The following is a 21533-nucleotide window of genomic DNA, read 5'->3' as shown; positions in this document are numbered from 1 at the left end:
TCAGTCTAAGGCTCAAATGTGTCCAGTGTACAAAATGAAGGATAAAGAAGATAATATAAACTTGGTATTTATTCTACTCATATTATGTATTTATAACCATTCTCTGTTTTTTAAGATTACAGACAAATTTGTGATTTCTTTAGCTTTTTTTCCATTCTTCAATCATGTCCAGAAGGGGCCTGAACATGAAGGGTTTAATATTATACATATTATGGTATTAAATAAAGTAGCTGTATTTTATTTTCCACGTAAACATAATCAGCAATTATACACACTCCTAAATTTCTTAAAACCTACCATAAAACTAATCTTGACTCTCATTTCTATGGATTAGTTTTCCTTCTCATTTGTTTATTCTGGTTCCTCTACGTGACTTTAATTACGTGAATTTAATTAGCAGATGTTCAGTGTTAGCTAGAAATCGTACCTAGCATATGTATGTTACTGAACGAATGTGTTTTATTCTCACCCAGGTATGATTTTATACTTATTTACCCAATAAGCCCACCTGGAATCCGTGCGTCTTACCTCTCTCGGCTTACTGGCAATGGCAATGCTGCCATCTTTGTTGTATTTGATTGGTGACCCCCCTTCTTGCACCAGGGTCCCATACCCTGTGCTGGTGTAAAATGCAGGAACTCCAGCCCCACCTGCACGAATCCTCTCTGCAAGCGTGCCCTACAAGCAAGCAAACAACACTGCATCAAAAGTCCATTAAGCACACTTGTGTCTGCGGACACAAATACTTAGCCACACGGTCCCTGCTCTCTAGGTGTTTATCCATCTAAACCACCCCTAGCAGTGCATATTGGTCTACCTCACTAACACTGCAGGCTAGACGATCAATGCAAAACAATGACTGACTCTCTAGACAACAACTTCTCTATTTTTAATCCTTAATTTGTAATGGAACTGCTTATTTGTATACTCATGATCTCGGTTTCCATGTCTCCACTGGTTTCTCAACATCATATTTTACAAGTCTATTTGTAATATTTTTAAATCAATTTTCAAATCTGAAGTATATAACTTTAACTGTATACATTTAAAAACATACAATAAAATATCGTGTTTTACTGTGTGCTACATGTAGGTACAGCCTGAATCTTATCATAAATAACAATATCATGATTATATAATAATAATGTAAAATTTCCAGTTATTTAGAGTGTATTCTAAACCTTCTCTTAAGTATTTTATCTACTACGTTATCTAATTAAGGAAAAATACAAACGACAAAGACTACAACATAAAGCTAAAGCGGTTTTTAAAAAGCCAAGAGAAATTCAAATTTTGTTTAAGAGTAGGAACAGCTGTATGAAAAATGTCTTTGTATCTTCTTCTGATCACTTTGTCTCCCTTTTAGGTACTAGTCATTTCAAATCTAATTTCCCCAGCTGCTCTCTCACCACCACCTGCCTTTCCACCCAGTTTTCCTACTGGGAAATAACTCTGGCCCTAAACACTTGCTGACACACCCCTTAACATACAGTCTAGTTATATCATATTCAGTTCAGTTCAGTTTAGTCGCTCAGTCGTGTTCGACTCTTTGCGACCCCATGGACTACAGCACGCCAGGCCTCCCTGTCCATCACCAACTCCTGGAGTTCACTCAAACTCATGTCCATTGAATTGGTGATGTCATCCAACCGTCTCATCCTCTGTCCTCCCCTTCTCCTGCCTTCAATGTTTCCCAGCATCAGGGTCTTTTCCAATGAGTCAGCTCTTCGTATCAGGTGGCCAAAGTATTGGAGTTTCAGCTTCAATATCAGTCCTTCCAATGAACATTCAGGACTGATGTCCTTTAGAATGCACTGGTTGGATCTCCTTGCAGTCCAAGGGACTCTCAAGAGTCTTCTCCAACACCACACTTCAAAAGCATCAATTCTTCGGGGCTCAGCTTTCCTTATAGTCCAACTCTCACATCCATACATGACTACTGGAAAAACCATAGCTTTGACTACATGGACCTTTGTTGGTAAAGTAATGTCTCTGCTTTTTAATATGCTGTCTAGGTTGGTCATAACTTTCCTCCCAAGGAGTAAGCATCTTTTTATTTCATGGCTGCAGTCACTATCTGCAGTGATTTTGGAGCCCCCCCAAAAAAGTCAGCCACTGTTTCCACTGTTTCGCCATCTATTTGCCATGAAGTGATGGGACCAGATGCCACAATCTTTGTTTTCTGAATGCTTTAAGCCAATTTTTTCACTCTCTTCTTTTACTTTCATTAAGAGGCTCTTTAGTTCTTCACTTTCTGCCATAAGGGTGGTGTCATCTGCATATCCGAGGTTATTGATATTTCTCCCAGCTATCTTGATTCCAGCTTGTGCTTCTTCCAGCCCAGCGTTTCTCATGATGTACTCTGCATAGAAGTTAAATAAGCAGGGTGACAATATACAGCCTTGACATACTCCTTTTCCTATTTGGAACCAGTCTGTTGTTTATGTCCAGTTCTAACTGTTGCTTCCTGACCTGCATACAGATTTCTCAAGAGGCAGATCAGGTGGTCTGGTATTCCCATCTCTTTCAGAATTTTCCACAGTTTATTGTGATCTACACAGTCAAAGGCTTTGGCATAGTCAATAAAGCAGATATAGATGTTTTTTCTGGAACTCTCTTGCTTTTTCAATGATCTAGCAGATGTTGGCAATTTGATCTCTGCTTCCTCTGCCTTTTCTAAAACCAGCTTGAACATCTGGAAGTTCACGTATTGTTGAAGCCTGGCTTAGAGAATTTTGAGCATTATTTTGCTAGCGTGTGAGATGAGTACATCATATTCAGACTAAATAACTGCCTGCCTAATCAGTAGTGAGAATAGGCTTGGATATTAACGATGGTGAGTTTAATATTGTCCCAACCTGAAAACAAGGGTCTACTTGAACTGGGACCTTTAACTATATTGGACTGGCCAAAAAGGTTCCTCAATGACAAACTTTTCAATCAGACAGGAAAGGAAATGGTGGATAAAGTGAGTGGAAACTTGCTAGATTAACTGCAGTCATTGCTTCCTTTGTTTCAGTTCCCTGGAAACCTGGGCTCTGACCCCCAGCATTTAGTCTGTGATGCTGACAGTTTTACTCCCGTCCATGGGCTTCATTTTCCTGATACGTCTCAGCAAGACCAGATTCTGCATATATTTCTAATTCTATGATTAGTAGGAGTTGACTTTTGGGACAATCTTCAAACATTTCAGCAAGTGCTTTTGCATGCCACAGTGAAATTCACATTTCAGTGCCAAATTTAACATTTTATCCTGAAGCCTGGAATTTTCACTAGAAATACTTTCTTTTACAGTGCATAGTAACAAAACATTAGTCCTCTAGCAGTCAAGAGGTGTGACTTATAAATAAGTTTTCTCAGTTTGGCAAAACAGCATTCTATCTTACCTCTCTTACACAATGAAATTTCTAGAAGGAAAAAGCTAAACTTCAAAGTAAGTTTGTATTATTAAAAATAAAAAAAAAAAACACTTTTCTTTTTTTACCTGTGGTGTCAGCTCTACTTCTAATTCGCCAGATAAATACTGTCGTTCAAATTCTGCATTTTCTCCCACATAGGAAGAGACCATGCGTTTTATCTGCTTGGATCTAAGTAAAAGGCCCAAACCAAAGTTGTCAACCCTAGAAAGAAAACACAAGCAGCTTACAATCAAAGGGACATCCGAAGGAACACTAACATCCTCACATTCAGAAACTTGAGATTTTATATGACAAATCACTGACATTACTCCTAACAACTTCCTTTTCTCCCTCCTTCATCTTCACATCCTAATCCTTCTCATACCAACATGTAGTTATTCTCGCTCACCTAATTCTTTCCTAATTCTCATAATGTGTCATTTCCAAGCCTATAACCTTCCCCAGGCAGTCCAGATACAGTAAACATCTTAAAGCAGTCCAGGTAGGTACCTGTCAACTTTCTGATAGATCTGTTTCATAGTCCAAGTCTTCCAATACTGAATCTAATAACAATTCCCACTCACCATGGGTGTAAGGAAATAGCTGCATAGAAGAGTTCCCTGATGGTCCAGTGGTTAGGACTCGGCACTTTCACTATGGTGGCCCGGGTTCGTTCGATCCCTGGTTGGGGAACTAAGATCCCACAAGCCATGAAGTGTGGCCAAATATATATCTATATATTTGCAGATTTTATTCTTACTTGAAGAAACTTGGCTGCCTATGTGCTCAGTCAAGTCCAACTCTTTTGTGACCCCATGGACTGTAGCCCTCCAGGTTCCTCTGTCCATGGGATCTTCCAGGCAAGAATACGGGAGTGGGTTGCCATTCCCTTCTCTAGGGACTCTTCCTGATCCAGGGATCGAACCCACATCTCCTGAATCTCCTGCACTGGCAGGTAGATTTTCTAATACTGAGCCACCTGGGAAGCCCTTACAAAGAAAACTAAAGCCTAAATAGCAAGTATTTTCAGGAATGCAGTTTTGAAATGTGGGGAGAATTCCCTGAAGATTAATAATATACTTGTCCACTAGAAGGCTCCAAGTCATTAAAAAGCCTCTCCGAACACGGATTATGCACAAGACTTTATACTTTCTGTTTATTCCCTTCTCCCAAATGGCAACCCACTCCAGTATTCTTGCCAGGGAAATCCCAAGGACAGAGGGGCTGGGTGGGCTACAGTCCATTGGGTTGCAAGAGTTGGACATGACTGAGCACGCACAGATACACCCAGACATTAAACAATTTCCCAGTTCTTTGGGTAAACAATTCTATTCCCCTCAATTCAACTCTACCTACAGCCTTCTCCACCTCACCTGATGGCAGCCCCATCTTACAGATCTTCAGAACAAAACTCAGGGAGTGACTCCCGACACACAGGTTCCACGTCAGCTCTTCTGGAAAATCCTTACTCTGCATTCAGCATCCACCCAGAATCTGAGCATTTCTCATTCCCTTTCTGGAACTGGCACCATATCTTGCTGGGATATCACAGTAACCTTCCCTGCTTCTACTCCGGCCCACTATGATCTACTCAAAAAATGATAGCCCAAACTACAATATATCAGATCATGTCACTGCTCTGCTTGAAACCCTGCAGTTGTACCCATTCATTCAGAGTAAAAGTAAAGGTCTCTCTCTAGAGTGGCCCCCTGGGATGGGTTGAAATGTCCTTTTACACCTCTGACCTCACTCCTCCCATTCTTCTTTTTGCTCAATTCTCTGCCTCTGCAGGCCTCCTTACAGTTCCTCAAATATACCAGGCATTGTGCATGGAGGCCCTTACACTGGCCTTTCCATCTCTCTCAGAAACTCTTTCCCCATATAGGGTTTTACATAAACATTTCTTGACATCTGTCAAATGAGTTTATTGCTTGATTTCACTTTCCCCTCCTCACTGGCTCTTTAGTAATAAAAATGAAAATCATTAAGTCTTCAAGCTGGATATTTGCTATGTGTTCCTCCAGATCCATTCTTCAACCTCCAGTCTGCCCTACACCTAGGGTGGCTGCCCTGTGTAGACTGAATCATGGGGTCCCCTGCCCTCTGGCTTCTGATTGAGTCCATCTACTTCTGATTGGGTCCAGCCAATCAAAGGCACCACCAGGAGGATCAGGGGAGTGAGGGGAGAATGATGTCAGGACTTCTGTTCCCTTAGTTCTCTCCCTGGCACCTGCAGCACACTGGATAGCCCTCTCCATAAGACTTTCTTCTGGGTTCTAACAGTCCCCATCCCCTCGCCCCGTCAGGGCCAGGGCTGGTGTAACAGCTCTCCACTGTTACTAACTCTAAGGTTCTTCAATACTCATGTTTGCCTTCCCTCAGCCCTGACTCTTCCTTTAAAAAGAGTCTCTTTAATAAATTCTCTCAATTATCTCATATAACAATACCATTGATATCCTCTGGAGCCCTGTCCAAATAAAGTTGTAAAGTTGTATATAGTAAAATAATCCATGAATGTGGATATAACCCATTTGCTTTGTAGTTTTAAAAAACCTGAAATTCCCTCCAAGTACAGAGGTCCATACCATAAAACAGAATACAGTTGGCCATTCACTGACTTGGGAATTTTTCCAACCACACTTTCATTGATCTCTTTGTGGTCTTCCAACCCATTACACATTTGAACTTATCTCTGGAGATAACCTCTCTGTATTTGTTGATCTTGGCTCTGGACACCATGTGTATTTAGCTACTGGTTTATTTCTGGACTAGCAAGCTGGCATAGCAACCCAGCAGAGCTTAAGATACTCAGCTGAGGTTACCACCTGACCAGGTACAAATTTAGTGTTTATGCCTCAAAAAATGCTGTTATATAGCTTATAAGAGTGTCTTTCCTAGTTTCCCTAGTGGTCCAGCGGTTAAGAATCCGCCTTGCAATGCAAGGGACACCTGTTTGATCCCTGGCCCAGGAAGATTCCCCCATGCCATAGAGTTACCAAGCCCATGCGCCACAACTCCCGAGCCAGTGCTCTAGAGCCCGAGAGCCACAACACCTGAAGCCAATGTGCAGAAACTACTATAGCCTGCATGCCTAGAGCCCGTGCTCCACACAAGGGAAGGCACCACAATTAGAAGCCCACAGCCCACAAAGAGCCGCCCCCACTCGTTGCAACTAGAGAAAGCCCTCGTGCAGCAATAAAGACCCACCACAGCCAAAAGACTAATAATAATAAAATAAACAAATAAATCTTAAAAAAGAGTGTCTTTTCTGCCATATACTTTCCAGTTCACAAATTCAGTAAACATGTACCCCTTATCTACTGTGTATCAGACACTAATGATAAAAAAGTGAAAAGGGCAAGGCCTCACACAAGAAAAAAGAAAGACATACGTAATCTTTTGCTAATGAAAAATCTACTATATTCCTAATAGAGAAACACACATATTAAAGCATCTTGAAGCTCTCTGGTATTAAAGATAATCTGAATGAACTTTCAAAGATATTATCTGACTTAGTGCCTTTAGTCGGAGAAGGCAATGGCACCCCACTCCAGTACTTTTGCCTAGAAAATCCCACGGATGGAGGAGCCTGGTAGGCTGCAGTCCATGGGGTCGCTAAAGTCAGACACAACTGAGAGACTTCACTTTCACTTTTCACTTTCACGCATTGGAGAAGGAAATGGCAACCCACTCCAGTGTTCTTGCCTGGAGAATCCCAGGGATGGGAAGCCTGGTGGGCTGTCATCTATGGGGTCGCACAGAGTCGGACACAACTAAAGCGACGCAGCAGCAGCAGCGCCTTTAGTAGCCAATTTTTTCTAGCATACCTGAAGAGAGATCTGACCTTTCTCCTACAGCACCACAAACTCATGTTAAAACATTTTAATGGTTAAAAGAAGCCTAAGGCCAAGAATTCATTAGAGAGGTATACTGCTGCTGCTGCTGCTAAGTCGCTTCAGTCGTGTCCGACTCTGTGTGACCCCATAGACGGCAGCCCACCAGGCTCCCCCATCCCTGGGATTCTCCAGGCAGGGACACTGGAGTGGGTTGCCATTTCCTTCTCCAATGCATGAAAGTGAAAAGTGAAAATGAAGTCGTTCAGTCGTGTCCACAAATGTGTATTTCATGGAAGACATCAATGTATTACAAATATTTTTCATTTTCTGAATGTGAAATTTCATTTTCTGAAATCTCATTGACAATTCTAAAATAAACTGTCAAAATAAAACTCTAATAATGAAATTGCAACCAATGATGCAATCAACAAGGGGTTAATTTACAAACTATACAAACAGCTGATACAACTCAATATCAAAAAACCCAAACAATCCAATCAAAAAATGGGCAGTAAACCTAAATAAACATTTCTCCAAAAAAGACAAACAGCCAACAGGCACATGAAAAGATGTTCAATATCACTAATTACTAGAGACATGCAAATCAAAATTATCAGGAGGTATCACCTCACACCAGTCAGAATATCCATCATCAAAAAGTCTACAAATAATAAATGCTGGAGAGGATATGGAGAAAAGGGAACCCTCCTACACTGTTGGTAGGAATGTAAATTGGTGCAGCCACTATGGAAAACTGTGTGGAAGTTCCTTGAAAAACTAAAAATAGTTATCGTATGATCCAGCAACACCCCTCCTGGGCATATATCTGAAGAAAACTCTAATTTGAAAAGATACATGCACCTCAACGTTCACAGCAGCATTATTTACAACAGCCAAGACATCAAAACAACCCAAGTATCCATCAACAGATTAATGGATAAAGAAGATATAGTGTATACGTGTGTTTAGTTCAGTTCAATTGCTCAGTCGTGTCCGACTCTTTGCGACCCCATGAATCACAACACATCAGGCCTCCCTGTCCATCACCAACTCCCGGAGTTCACTCAGACTCACGTCCACCGAGTCAGCAACGCCATCCAGACATCTCATCTTCTGTTGTCCTCTTCCCCTCCTGCCCCCAATCCCTCCCAGCATCAGAGTCTTTTCCAATGAGTCAACTCTTATACATAATGAAATATTACTCATCCATAAAAAAGAATGAAATATTGCCATCTGCAGAAACATCAATGGACCTAGAGATTATCATAATGAGTGAAGTAACTCAGAGAAGTATAAAATTATATGATATCACTTATATGTGGAATCTAAAAAATAATACAAATGGGGAAGGGACAGGGTAATAAATTAGGAGTATGGGATTAAGAAATACACACTATCATATATAAAATAGTTTGTATTTCTTAATCCCATACTCAACAACAAGGGTTTACTGTATACCACAGGGAATTATATTCAATATCTTATAATAACCTATTGTGGAAAAGAATCTGAAAAAGATGAATATAGATATATATACAGTTCAGTTCAGTTGCTCAGTCGTGTCCGACTCTTTGCGACCCCATGAATCGAAGCACGCCAGGCCTCCCTGTCCATCACCAACTCCTGGAGTTCACTCAGACTCACATCCATCGAGTCAGTGATGCCATCCAGCCATCTCATCCTCTGTCGTCCCCTTCTCCTCCTGCCCCCAATCCCTCCCAGCATCAGAGTCTTTTCCAATGAGTCAACTCTTGGCATGAGGTGGCCAAAGTATTGGGGCTTCAGCTTTAGCATCGTTCCTTCCAAAGAAATCCCAGGGCTGATCTCCTTCAGAATGGACTGGTTGGATCTCCTTACAGTCCAAGGGACTCTCAAGAGTCCTCTCCAATACCACAGTTCAAAAGCGTCCATTCTTTGGCGCTCAGCTTTCTTCACAGTCCAACTCTCACATCCATACATGACCACTGGAAAAACCATAGCCTTGACTAGACGGACCTTTGTTGGCAAAGTAATATATATATGTATATATAAATATATAGCTCCCAGGCTCCTCTGCCCATGGAATTCTCCAGGCAAGAATACTGGAGTGGGTAGCCATTCCCTTCTCCAAGGGATCTTCCTGACTTAGGGATTGAATCCGGGTCTCCTGAATTGCAGGCAGATTACTAACCATCTGAGCCACCAGAGATGCCCATATATAGAATTAACAACAAAGTATTAATGTACACCTCAGGGAACTATATTCAATATCTGATAATAATTTACAAGGGAAAAGAATCTGAAAAAAATGTATATACATATACATATATATATATATATATATACACACACACACAGATGTGTAACTGAATCACTTTACTGGACACCTGTAAGTAATAATATTATAAATCAACTATAATTTAATTTTAAAAAATGAAGTTGCAACTATTTTCCAAACAGTATTTCTCTTCTTTACTCTCAATTTAAATATACTCATCTCAATTATAGCCACAATTGCCTGTGGCTGGCTCAGCTGGTAAAGAATCTACCTGCAATGTAGGAGACCTGGGTTCAATCCCTGGGTTGGGAAATCCCCTGGAGAAGGGCAAGGCTACCCACTCCAGCATTCTGGCCTGGAGAATTCTGGGTGGCAAACTGTCAGACACAACTAAGAGACTTTCACTTTCACCAGTGGCCTAATAGCTCAGTTGGTAAAGAATCTGCCTGCAATGCAGGAGACCTGGGTTTGATCCCTGGGTCGGGAATATACTCTTGAGAAGGAAATGGCAACCCACTCCAGTATTCCTGCCTGAAGAATCTCATGGACAGAGGAGCCTGGCAGGCTACAGTCCATGGGGTCGCAAGAGTCAGACACGACTTAGCGTCTAAACCACCAATAATAAAAGCTTATAATTTTATATGTACTGTAATAATATCAAGGGTACTAAAACAAAAGAAAATGTAGTGCAAATGATCCCCAACTAAAAATGGTTTGACTTAATTTTTCAACTTTACGGTTGTGTGAAAGTCATATGCATTCAGCAGAAACCATACTTCAAATTTTGATCTTTGTCCAGACTAGCGATCTGCAGTACGACATCCTCGTGACACAGGGCAGAGGCAGCCACAGCTCCATCAGCCACGCAATCATGAGGGTAAACAACCAGTACTCTTACAACCATTCTGTACCCATAGGACCATTCTGTTTCTCACTCTCAGCACAGTATTCAATAAATTACATGAGCTAATCAACACTGTATTACAAAATAAACTTTGTGGTAGATGATTTTGCCCAACTGTAGGCCAATATAAATCTCAGCACGTTGAAGGCAGGGTGGGCTAAGCTACAAAGCTCAGTAAGTTAGGTGTACTGATATACTGATGACTCAGAATATTTTCACTTTAGAATGGGTTTATTGGGATTTAACCCCACTGTAAATGGAGGAAGAACTGTATTTGGATATAAGGTTAATTTATGACATAGTGAGGGGCTTCCCAGGTGGCACTAGTGGTAAAAAACTGGCCTGCCTATGCAGGAGACATAAGAGACATGGATTAGTTCCCTGGGTCAGAAAGATCCCCTGGAGGAGGGCATGACAGCCCACTCCAGTATTCCTACCTGGAAAATTGCCATGTACCAAGGAGTCTAGCAGACTATATTCCATAGGGTCACAAAGAGTCAGACACAACTGAAGTCACTTACCAGGTACACATACATGACATAGTTATATGAGACAAGTGAAATCTTGAAGGGGCTGAGCAGGAAGTCCAAGTGCACATCCCAGGAAGTGGTTAAGTTCAGTTCAGTTCAGTCACTCAGTCGTGTCCAGCTCTTTGTGATCCCATGGACTGCAGCACGCCAGGCCTCCCTGTCCATCGCTGACTCCTGGAGCTTGCTCAAACTCATGTCCATTGAGTCCGTGATGCCATTCAACCATCTCATCTTCTGTCATCCCCTTCTCCTCCCACATCAGGGTCTTTTCAAATGAGTCAGTTCTTCACATCAGGTGGCCAAAGGATTGGAGTTTCACCTTCAGCATCAGTCCTTCCAATGAATATTCAGGATTGATTTCCATCAGGAGGGACTGGTTGGATCTCCTTGCAGTCCAAGAGTCTCTCAAGAGTCTTCTCCAATGCCACAGTTCAAAAGTATCAATTCTTCAGAGCTCAGCTTTTTCATTTTTAAACTAATTTATTTCTCTTAATTGGAGGCTAATTACTTTATTTTTTTTATTATTTTTTAATTTTATTTTATTTTCAAACTCCACACAATTGTATTAGTTCTGCCAAACATCAAAATGAATCCATCACAGGTATACATGTGCTCCCCATCCTGAACCCTCCTCCCTCCTCCCTCCCCATACCATCCCTCTGGGTCGTCCCAGTGCACTAGCCCCAAGCATCCAGTATCGTGCATTGAACCTGGACTGGCATCTCGTTTCATACATGATATTTTACATGTTTCAATGCCATTCTCCCAAATCTTCCCACCCTCTCCCTCTCCCACAGAGTCCATAAGATTGTTCCATACATCAGCGTCACTTTTGCTGTCTCGTACACAGGGTTATTGTTATCATCTTTCTAAATTCCATATATATGCGTTAGTATACTGTATTGGTGTTTTTCCTTCTGGCTTATTGTAGTGGTTTTTCCCAGAAAAGGTAATGGCAACCCACTCCAGTACTCTTGCCTGGAAAATCCCATGGACAGAGGAGCTTGGTAGGCTGCAGTCCATGGGGTCACTAGGAGTCAGACACGACTGAGTGACTTCACTTTCACTTTTCACTTTCATGCACTGGAGAAGGAAATGGCAACCCACTCCAGTATTCTTGCCTGGAGAATCCCAGGGACGGGGGAGCCTGGTGGGCTGCCGTCTATAGGGTCACACAGAGTCAGACATAACTGAAGCGACTTAGCAGCAGCAGCAGCAGTGGTTTTTGCCATACATTGACATGAATCATCCATGGGTGTACATGTGTTCCCCATCCTGAACCTCCCTCCCCCCTCCCTCCCCATCCAGGCCCTCAGGGTCATCCCAGTGCACCAGCCCTGAGCACCCTGTCTCATACATCAAACCTGGACTGGCAATCTATTTCACATATGATAATATACATGTTTCAATGCTATTCTCTCAAATCAGCTTTCCTTATAGTCCAACTCTCACATCCATACATGGCTACTGGAAAAACCATAGCTTTGAATAGATGGATCTTTGTTGACAAAGTAATGTCTCTGCTTTTAATATGCTGTCTAGGTTGGTCATAACTTCCCTTCCAAGGAGTAAGCATCTTTTAATTCCATGGCTGCAGTCACCATCTGCAGTGATTTTCGACCCAGAAAAATAAAGGGTGTCACTGTTTCCACTGTTTCCCCATCTATTTGCCATGAAGTGATGGGACCAGATGCCATGATTTCTGTTTTCTGAATGTTGAGTTTTAAGCCAACTTTTTCACTCTTCTTTCACTTTCATTAAGAGGCTCTTTAGTTCTTCTTCACTTTCTGCCGTAAGGGTGGTATCATCTGCATGTGTGAGGTTATTGATATTTCTCCCTGCAATCTTGATCCCAGCTTGTGCTTCTCGCAGCCCAGCATTTCTCATGATGTACTCTGCATAGAAGTTAAATAAGCAGGGTGACAATATACACCCTTGACGTACTCCTTTTCCTATTTGCAACCGTCTGTTGTTCCATGCCCAGTTCTAACTGTTGCTTCCTAACCTGCATACAGATTTCTTAAGAGGCAGGTCAGGTGGTATGGTATTCCCATCTCTTTCAGAATTTTCCACAGTTTATTGTGATCCACACAGTCAAAGGCTTTGGCATAGTCAATAAAGCAGAAATAAATGTTTTTTTCTAGAACTCTCTTGCTTTTTCCATGATCCAGTGGATGTTGGCAATTTGATCTCTGGTTCCTCTGCCTTTTCTAAATCCAGCTTGAACATCTCAAGTTCACAGTTCACGTACTGTTGAAGCCTGGCTTGAAGAATTTTGAGCATTACTTTACTAGCGTGTGAGATGAGTGCAACTGTGTTGTAGTTTGAGCATTCTTTGGCATTGCCTTTCTTTGGGATTAGAATGAAAACTGACCTTTTCCAGTCCTGTGGCCACTGCTGAGTTTTCCAAATTTGCTGGCATATTGAGTGCAGCACTTTCACAGCATCATCTTTCAGCTCAACTGGAATTCCATCACCTCTACTAGCTTTGTTCATAGTGATGCTTCCTAAGGCCCACTTGACTTCACATTCCAGGATGTCTGGCTCTAGGTGAGTGATTATCTGGGTCATGAAGATCTTTTTTGTACAGTAGCACAAGGTTTGTTTGAGCCCTCTGAGCATCTCTGGCAGGAAAGGAGGAAGTGGTTAGCCCTTCCCAAACCAAATAACCTAATCTTGGGGGAAATGTTCATGATCAGCCAAGGCAGCCGAGATCTCCCCTTCAAGCCCTTTAGAGCTCTCAGAGCTGTAGCTATCTTGACAAATAAGATGGCACAGCAAAGGAGTCATTTGCCTTTATCTCTGGGTTCAAAACCATTGGTGCAAAACCAGAAATTTTATTCAGAATGAAAAACTGCTCCTGGACCCCCAGAGAATTCCTATACCTGAGCAGTACAGAACTACAGGCATACCTCACCGAACCACCACAGAAAAGCAAACACTGCAATAAAGCAAGTCCTGAAAATTTTCTTGTTTTCCAGTGCATATAAATGTTTATACTATACTATAGTCTGTTAAGTGTGCAATAGTATTATGCCTAAAAATAATGTCAATGCCTTAATTTAAAAATACTTTGTAACAACATTGCAAAGTAACTGTACTCCAGTAAAAATTTTAAAAAATGAAAGCCACAGTGATTAAAAAAAATGCATTATTAAAACATGCTAACAATCATCTGAACCTACAGGAAGTCATAATTTTTTTTCAATAATAACATCAAAGATCACTGTCATATGTATACCTATGGCTAATTCATGTTGATGTTTGACAGAAAACAACAAAATTCTGTAAAGCAATTATCCTTCAATTAAAAAATAAATTAAAAAAAAGATCACTGATCACAGATCACCATAACAAATATAATAATAATGAAAAAGTTTGAAATATTCCAAAAATTATCAAAAAGTGACAGAAGCATGAAGTGAGCAAATTCTATTGGAAAAATAGAGCCAATACACTTGTTTTATTTAATGCAGGGCTGCCCTGAACCTTCAATTTGTAAAAAGTGCAATGTCTGTGAAATGCAATAAAGCAAAATGCAATAAAACAAGACATACACAAGTATATACAAGTAACAGCATTGTAATCTCATGTACAGGTACATACAGGCATGTCCCCTTAACCGAGGATACATGCCAAGACAGTACCAACCCTACAGATGCTATGTACAATCCCCTGGAGAAGAGAATGGCAATCCACTCCAGTGTTCTTACCTAGAAAATCCCACGGTCCAAGAAGCCTGGTGGACTATAGTCCATGGGGTCACAAAAGAGTCAGATACAACTTAGCAACTAAACAACAATACATAGGTATCTTCTTTTCTTATACATGCATATCTATGAGAAAGTTTCATTTATAAATTAGGCACAGTAAGATATTAATAATAACTAATTATAAAGTAGAACAATTATAACAGCTGCTGCTACAATTTTAACAGCATATTGTAATAAAAGTTTTGTGAATGTGATCTCTCAAAATATGTTATTATACAAATTTAATACCTTTTTCAGCTTAACTGGGCACTCATCATGCACTATGGCTGTAACTTGCAATTTGAGATGCAGCAAGGAAACTAGTACAAATTTCTTTTTTCCTTCTTCACAGTTTCAGGCTGAAGACTCATTCTCACCATACATCTTAGCAATCTCAGCATACAATCATTTACTTTCCTTATTAAATCGAGAATATTCACCTTCACACTTTAAAGAAGTACTTCATGGCTTCTCCTTGGCATATCTGAATTACCAGCATCACTACTCTTGCATCTGGGGGCCATTATTAAGTAAAATAAGTGTTCCTTGAACACAGTCACTGTGATCTGGCAACACTGATGATCATGGATCTGATTATGGAGTAAGTAAGAAACTAACCAGTGGACATGCTGGACAAAAGGATGATTCTTGTCCAGGGCAGGACAGAGCAGGAAGGCGTGAGATTTCATCATGCTACTCAAAATAGCCCATAATTGAAAACTCATGAATTGTTTATTTCTGGAATTTTCCATTTAATATTTCCAGATCAAGGTTGATGCCACATATCTCAAACCATGTAAAGCAAAACCATGGATAAGGTGGGGACTGTTGTACATATGTACACATGCTGTACATATGTTGTACATATGACCACTATTTATTAGTCTTCTACACGAAGTGGGGCTGCCCTTGGGAGTTGTCTAAATCCCCACCTTGTCCTGAGGAAATGAAAATGACTAATACAGCACACCTATTTTTCCCTTGACTCTGTGATTTAACTACCTGAAATAAAGTTTACTGTGAAACATTTGCTCATCCAGGTTTGTAATTCGTATGTTAAAGTCTTCCAAAAATCAGAGGAACATCTGTGATGTTCCCGCTTTTCTAATCAACCCATATCAAAGCACTGATTCATTTCAGTGCTCCTAAAGGAGGGTTTATCTCATCAACATTTAATAGTCAATACTCATAGCAAAGTAAGTGGTACCTCAGGCCAACAAGTCTTAGTGGTCATTAAAAGCAAACAAATTTAAAAAAAAAACAGACAATTAGAAGTCCTGAGCTTTGGAAGACTTCCAATTCAGGCAGAACTTCTAAAGATGGAGTCTTTTTCTAAAGAAGAAAATAGTCATTACTTCCTTATTTTAAAAAAATGAAGTAGAACTGATTTCCAATGTTGTGTTAGTTTCAAGGTATGGAGCAAAGTGATTTGGTTATATATTCATATACATTCTTTTTCAGTTTCTTTTCCATTACAGGGTATTTTACAAGATGTTGAATATAGTTCCCTGTGCTATACAGTAGGTCCTTGCTGCTTATCTATTTTATAAATATATACAGTTGTGTGTATCTGTTAAACCCAAACTCATAATTTATCCTCCCCATCTCCTTTCCCCTTTGGTAACCAAAAGTTTGTGTTCTATGGCTGTGAGTCTGTTTCTCTTTTGGAAATAAGTTCTTTTGTATCATTTTTTTAGATTGAACATATTGGTGATAACCATTACTTCTAATTCCATGCTCTCTCCCTTTACCCCACAACTCACACATGTTTGGTTCTCAAATAAAGACATACTAAGCTGTCCTCCTCGTTTATCTGATTCTAATTATCAAAACAAAGCCCTCATCCCTATAAACTTTAAACATCTCTAATTAAGATAATCAACTGCAAAAAAAAAAGAAAAAAGATAATCAACTGCCAATCAAGGTGTACCCAGTGCCTTCTTTGACTTCAATGAAGTAGGTTATCAGTACTTACTCTGCATCAAAAATTTACATTAATCTGTACTACTCCCTGTGCTTCTCAGGTGGTGCCAGTCGTAAAAAACCTGCCTGCCAATGAAGGAGATGTAAGACATATGGGTTCGATCCCTAAGTTGCTAAGATCTCCTGCAGAAGGGAATGGCAACCTACTCCAGTATTCTCACCTGGATAAACTCCAGTATTCTTGCCTGGAGAATCCCATGAACAGAGGAACCTGGTGGACTACAGTCCATGGGGTCACAAAGAGTCAGACATGACTGAAGCATCTTAGCATACATGCATACACTCCTTAGAAGCACTGAGTTATCAGGAAAATTCAACCAAGTATAGATAATCAAAAGTATTTTTAATAAACATTAAGTAAGTTCAAAGGGCACAGGATGTGTTTCAGAAATAACAAGTGACCATGAACAAGTTACTTCCCTATTTACAGAGGGTTTCCCCTGTTAAATGAAGGAACTGGAACATATGGTCTCTATAATCCCATCCAGCTTCAAGTCTCAATGACTCTGAGACTATAGGCTAAGCATAAATAGTAGGAAACAGAAAACTACTCTAGGGATTTCCCTGCGGTCCAGTGGTTAAGACTCCTCACTTCCACTGCAGGGGGCACGGGACTGATCTCTGGTTGGGGAACTAAGATCCTGTATGCTCCATGGTGCAACTAAAAAATTAAAAAAAAAAAAAAAGAAAATAGAAAACTACTCTAAGTAAAAGGATTGGCCTGTAATATACATCAGAGATAATAAACACATATCAGTACACAAAGACAGGCTAACCATCTCCACAGGAATTCAGAAAGGGACAAAATCAATGAAGGCTAGAGCTGTTTTCTAACTGGATATGGCTTCTGTAAGATGGAAAAGATGTGGATACCCAGAGAAGTGGACAGGCTTCCAAGCAAAAATAACAGCATAAAGTCAGCAAAGAAAAAAATGAGAAAGAAACAACTGATAGAACTGGACATGGAACAATGGACTGGTTCCAAATTGGGAAAGGAATACATTAAGGCTCCATACTATCACCCTACTTATTTAACTTATATGCAGAGTACATCATGCGCCATGCTGGACTGGATGAAGCACAAGCGGGAATCAAGACTGTCGGGAGAAATATCAACAACCTCAGATATGTAGATGATACCACGCTAACAGCAGAAAGAGAAGAGTATCTAAAGAGCCTCTGATGAAGGTGAAACAGGAGAGTGAAAAAGCAGGCTTAAGACTGAACATTCAAAAAACGAAGATCATGGCATCTGGTCTTATCACTTCATGGCAAACAGATGAGGAAAAATGCAGTGACAGACTTTATTTTCTTGGGTTCCAAAATCACTGTGGACAGTGACTGCACCCATGAAATTAAAAGATGCTTTCTCCTTGGAAGAAAAGCTATTACAAACCTAGATAGTGTACTAAAATGCAGAGACATTACTTTGCAACAAAGGTCCGTATAGTCAAAACTATGGTTTTTCCAGTAGTCATGTACAGATGGGAGAGTTGGACCACAAAGAAAGCTGAGCACCAAAGAACTGATGCTTTCGAACTGTGGTGTTGGAGAAGACTCTTGAGAGCTCCTTGGACAGCAAGGAGATGACACCAGTCAATGCTAAAGGAAATCAACCCTGAATATTCATTGGAAGGTCTAATGCTGAAGTTGGAACTCCAATACTTTGGCCACCGGATGTGACGAGCCAACTCACTGGAAAAGACCCTGATGCTAAAAAAGATCGAGGGCAGGAGAAGGAGGCAACAGAAGTTGAGAAGGTTGGATGGCATCACTGACTCAATGGACATGACTTTGAGCAAATGCTGGGAGACAGTGAAGGGAAGCCTGCCTTGCTGCAGTCCATGGAGTTATAAAGAGTCAGACATGGCTGAGTGACTGAACAACAACAACAACGACGTAGATTAGTTTTGTTGCCTAAATAATCTACGCTATTTCTTCTAAATTGCATTTATGATAATACACTAAACTGCCAAATTAATTAATTTCTTTAATTTTTAAGATCTTTGAAGTCTTTGTTAGAAGAGCTGATAATTTACTATTGTGAATTAAAATGTCCTTTCCCTTGATAACTAAATATATCTTAATATGCAGGCCATTAATCATTAAGATTTTATGGGTCACTGCTGACCATTTTGATATGCAAGCCTACTGTCTTAATGCTGGCTGCATACCCTCCTCTTTCTACCAAGACCAGCAACATTTTTAATGACTGATTATATTCTTCATGTATCTTCTATGGTAAGGTCATAACCAAAATAAAAGAAACAGATTTCAAATTGATGTCCATCTGCCTTTATAAATAAAGATCTACAATAAGGTACAACATACAACCTCTAAGTTTTAAAATGAAAGGGGGCTTTGCTGGTGGATCAGTGGTAAAGAACCTGCTTGCCAATGCAGGAGACATGGGTTCAATCCCTGATCCAGGAAGATCCCATACACCTTGGAGCAACTAAGCCTGTGCTTGTCAACTCTGAGCCTGTGCTCTAGAGTCCAGGAGCCACACTACTAGTAGAAGCCCACAGGCCCTAGAGCCCATGCTCCACAACTGGAGAGGAGCCCCACCTCGCCATAACTACAGAAAAGCCCGTGCACCAGTAAAGACCCAGCACAGCCAAAAACAAAATAAATAACTAAATAAACTTTAAAAAGAAGGGCTCAGTTTGAACATTTTTTTCTTGTGGCATCTCGGTTCCCTGACAAGGGAGCAAACCTGTGTCCCCTGCAGTGGCACCATGGAGTCTTAAACATTGGAATGATAAAACTATCTTCTGATCCTTAAGCTTACTGCTCCTGTCAGTGAAGAAATATTTCACTTCACTGATAGACTTCATTTCAATATTATGAAGGGTTATCATTTCTTTCAAGTCAATTGTTTTAAAAACACACACTTACCCAGCATTGTTGCTGACTGCAGTTAGCCCTTTTACTCCAGTCTTTAGCAAAGCTCCTATAAGATTCTCTGGAATTCCACATAACCCAAAACCTATAATGGGCCAAGAAGATAAATAATTTTATGTAAAGGGTAATTTTCTTCCAAGGAAATGTATCTGTTACTCTTTTCTTAAAAAAGAAAAACGTACCAGCACATTATTAGACCCACTATGCAAAAGCACAGATACATCTCAGCAACTTAAAAAGTGGTCATAGACAGTAAAAAGATCAACAGTTGCCAGGAATTTGAGGGGTGGGGGGGGAGATGAATACACAGAGTACAGAAGTTTTCATGAGCAGTGAAATACTTTGTATGACATTATAATGATATGTATATATGTCATTATACTTTGGTCCAAACTCATAGTATGCACAACACTATTTACTTCATTAAAGTGAACCCTAAGGTGAACTGTGGATGTTGGTGATTCTGTCAATGCAATTCATTCTTGGTTGAAAAAAAAAAAAAAAAGTACCACTCTGTTGATAATGGTTATGCATGTATGGGGAAGGAGTATATGGGGAATTTCTGTACCTTCCTGTCAATTTTATTATAAACCTAAAACTGCTTTGAGAAAAAGTTTCCAAAAAGAAAAAAATTAACACTCAGGATAGACATTTTTGAAAACTTTTGTTTCACTTATATATGTATACATATTACATACATGTGTGTTTGTTGGATTGTGATGTAAAATGTGTTTTTAGATCAAAAAAGTTTGCAAGTCACTTTACTAAAGTTCTACTGGCAAAACAAAGCAAAAATAAACCTCAAAAAAATGAAATAAAATAAATGGCCATATAGCTATCTCCAAATGTTTTACATCATTATATAGCATCAGACATCACTGCCAAGTCCTTGATTCATAAGTATAAAGCCAAGTGCAATGTGTTAATACAGCCACCTACACATTGCTCTTCTTGCACTTAACTACATATTTGTTATTTTCCCACTTTAAAATTGAACCTTTACACAGTTACTTTTTCAAGCATGTTTGTTTTACATTCCTGGGTAGATTCTACAGATCTAGAAGCCTAAGCCAATGACTTTCATTTCTTTTACACAATTCCTCAAAACGGTATTAGGTCTAAAATTCAATGACTGCTGAGTTGAATGAATGAATGAAGAGCAGCCCTAAAAATAACCCTTGATTTTTATGACCAAGGCCTAGAAATCCAAAGAAACGTATAAGAATCAGGCAACAAGTTTAATGAGTGTGAGACAGGGGTGGTAAAAGACATTCTAAACAAAAGAAGCAATAGAACTTGAGAGGCTCACTAACAGATAGATGTGGATGTGCTCTCTAGCTTCCAAAATGAGGAGGAACAAAAGGAATGGCCAGTGTGGGCTGCTAAGATACATGCAAACTTTTTTTTTTATGCAAACGTTTTAAGGTAAGCAGAATTCCCAAGTATCTAGGGATTTTTCAAAGCTAATAATAAGATATCCCCATTTAAGGTGTCAGCTTTTCAAATAATATAGGAAAAGAAATAGAAAAGGAAAGAAAAGGTCAGCTATAAAGTGCTAAACCTTGCTAAACTTTCAGAAAGGGGACACTATAATAAAAAATAGATAATATGTAATAAATAAAATAAGATAAAGAATTGATAACTAAACAATAAAATAACTGGCATTTCTAATAACTGGCATTTATTAACAAAGTAATAAAATAATTAGCCTTTTTAATCACCTCACCATTGTGATTTCCCTGCTTTGCGAAAATCAAAAGGAAAACAATACTATTACTCACCACCAACCAGTATTGTTGCACCATCAGGAATGTCTTTTACCGCTTCCACTGGGTCTGTATAAAATTTGGTATGGTGACGTGTGCTAGTTGAAAAGTAGCAAATACATCCCTAAAATATTAAAAAACATCTTTAAGTGAACAAGCATTTGTAAACTTGTGTTTACTTTGCATGTATACGAATATATTCA

At 39.8% G+C, this 21533-nt stretch overlaps 1 protein-coding gene across 1 annotated transcript in view; it reads right to left on the bottom strand.

Moving 5' to 3' along the window:
- OXCT1 (3-oxoacid CoA-transferase 1) overlaps window positions 1-21533 on the bottom strand; it is a 165918-nt gene that overhangs the window by 133027 nt on the left and 11358 nt on the right. Inside the window, exons 2-5 of the mRNA XM_005889720.3 lie at window positions 21346-21454; window positions 19559-19649; window positions 3485-3620; window positions 529-678 (exon numbers count right to left, since the gene is read on the bottom strand). Of these exons, the coding sequence (XP_005889782.1) occupies window positions 529-678; window positions 3485-3620; window positions 19559-19649; window positions 21346-21454 (486 nt within the window). The remainder of the gene's footprint in view (window positions 1-528; window positions 679-3484; window positions 3621-19558; window positions 19650-21345; window positions 21455-21533) is intronic.

The sequence above is a fragment of the Bos mutus genome, chromosome 20, assembly GCF_027580195.1.
Source record: "Bos mutus isolate GX-2022 chromosome 20, NWIPB_WYAK_1.1, whole genome shotgun sequence".
Classification (NCBI taxonomy): Eukaryota; Metazoa; Chordata; class Mammalia; order Artiodactyla; family Bovidae; genus Bos; species Bos mutus.
Note: the sequence above shows the minus strand (reverse complement) of the source record. Positions and strands in the feature narration are given on the sequence as shown.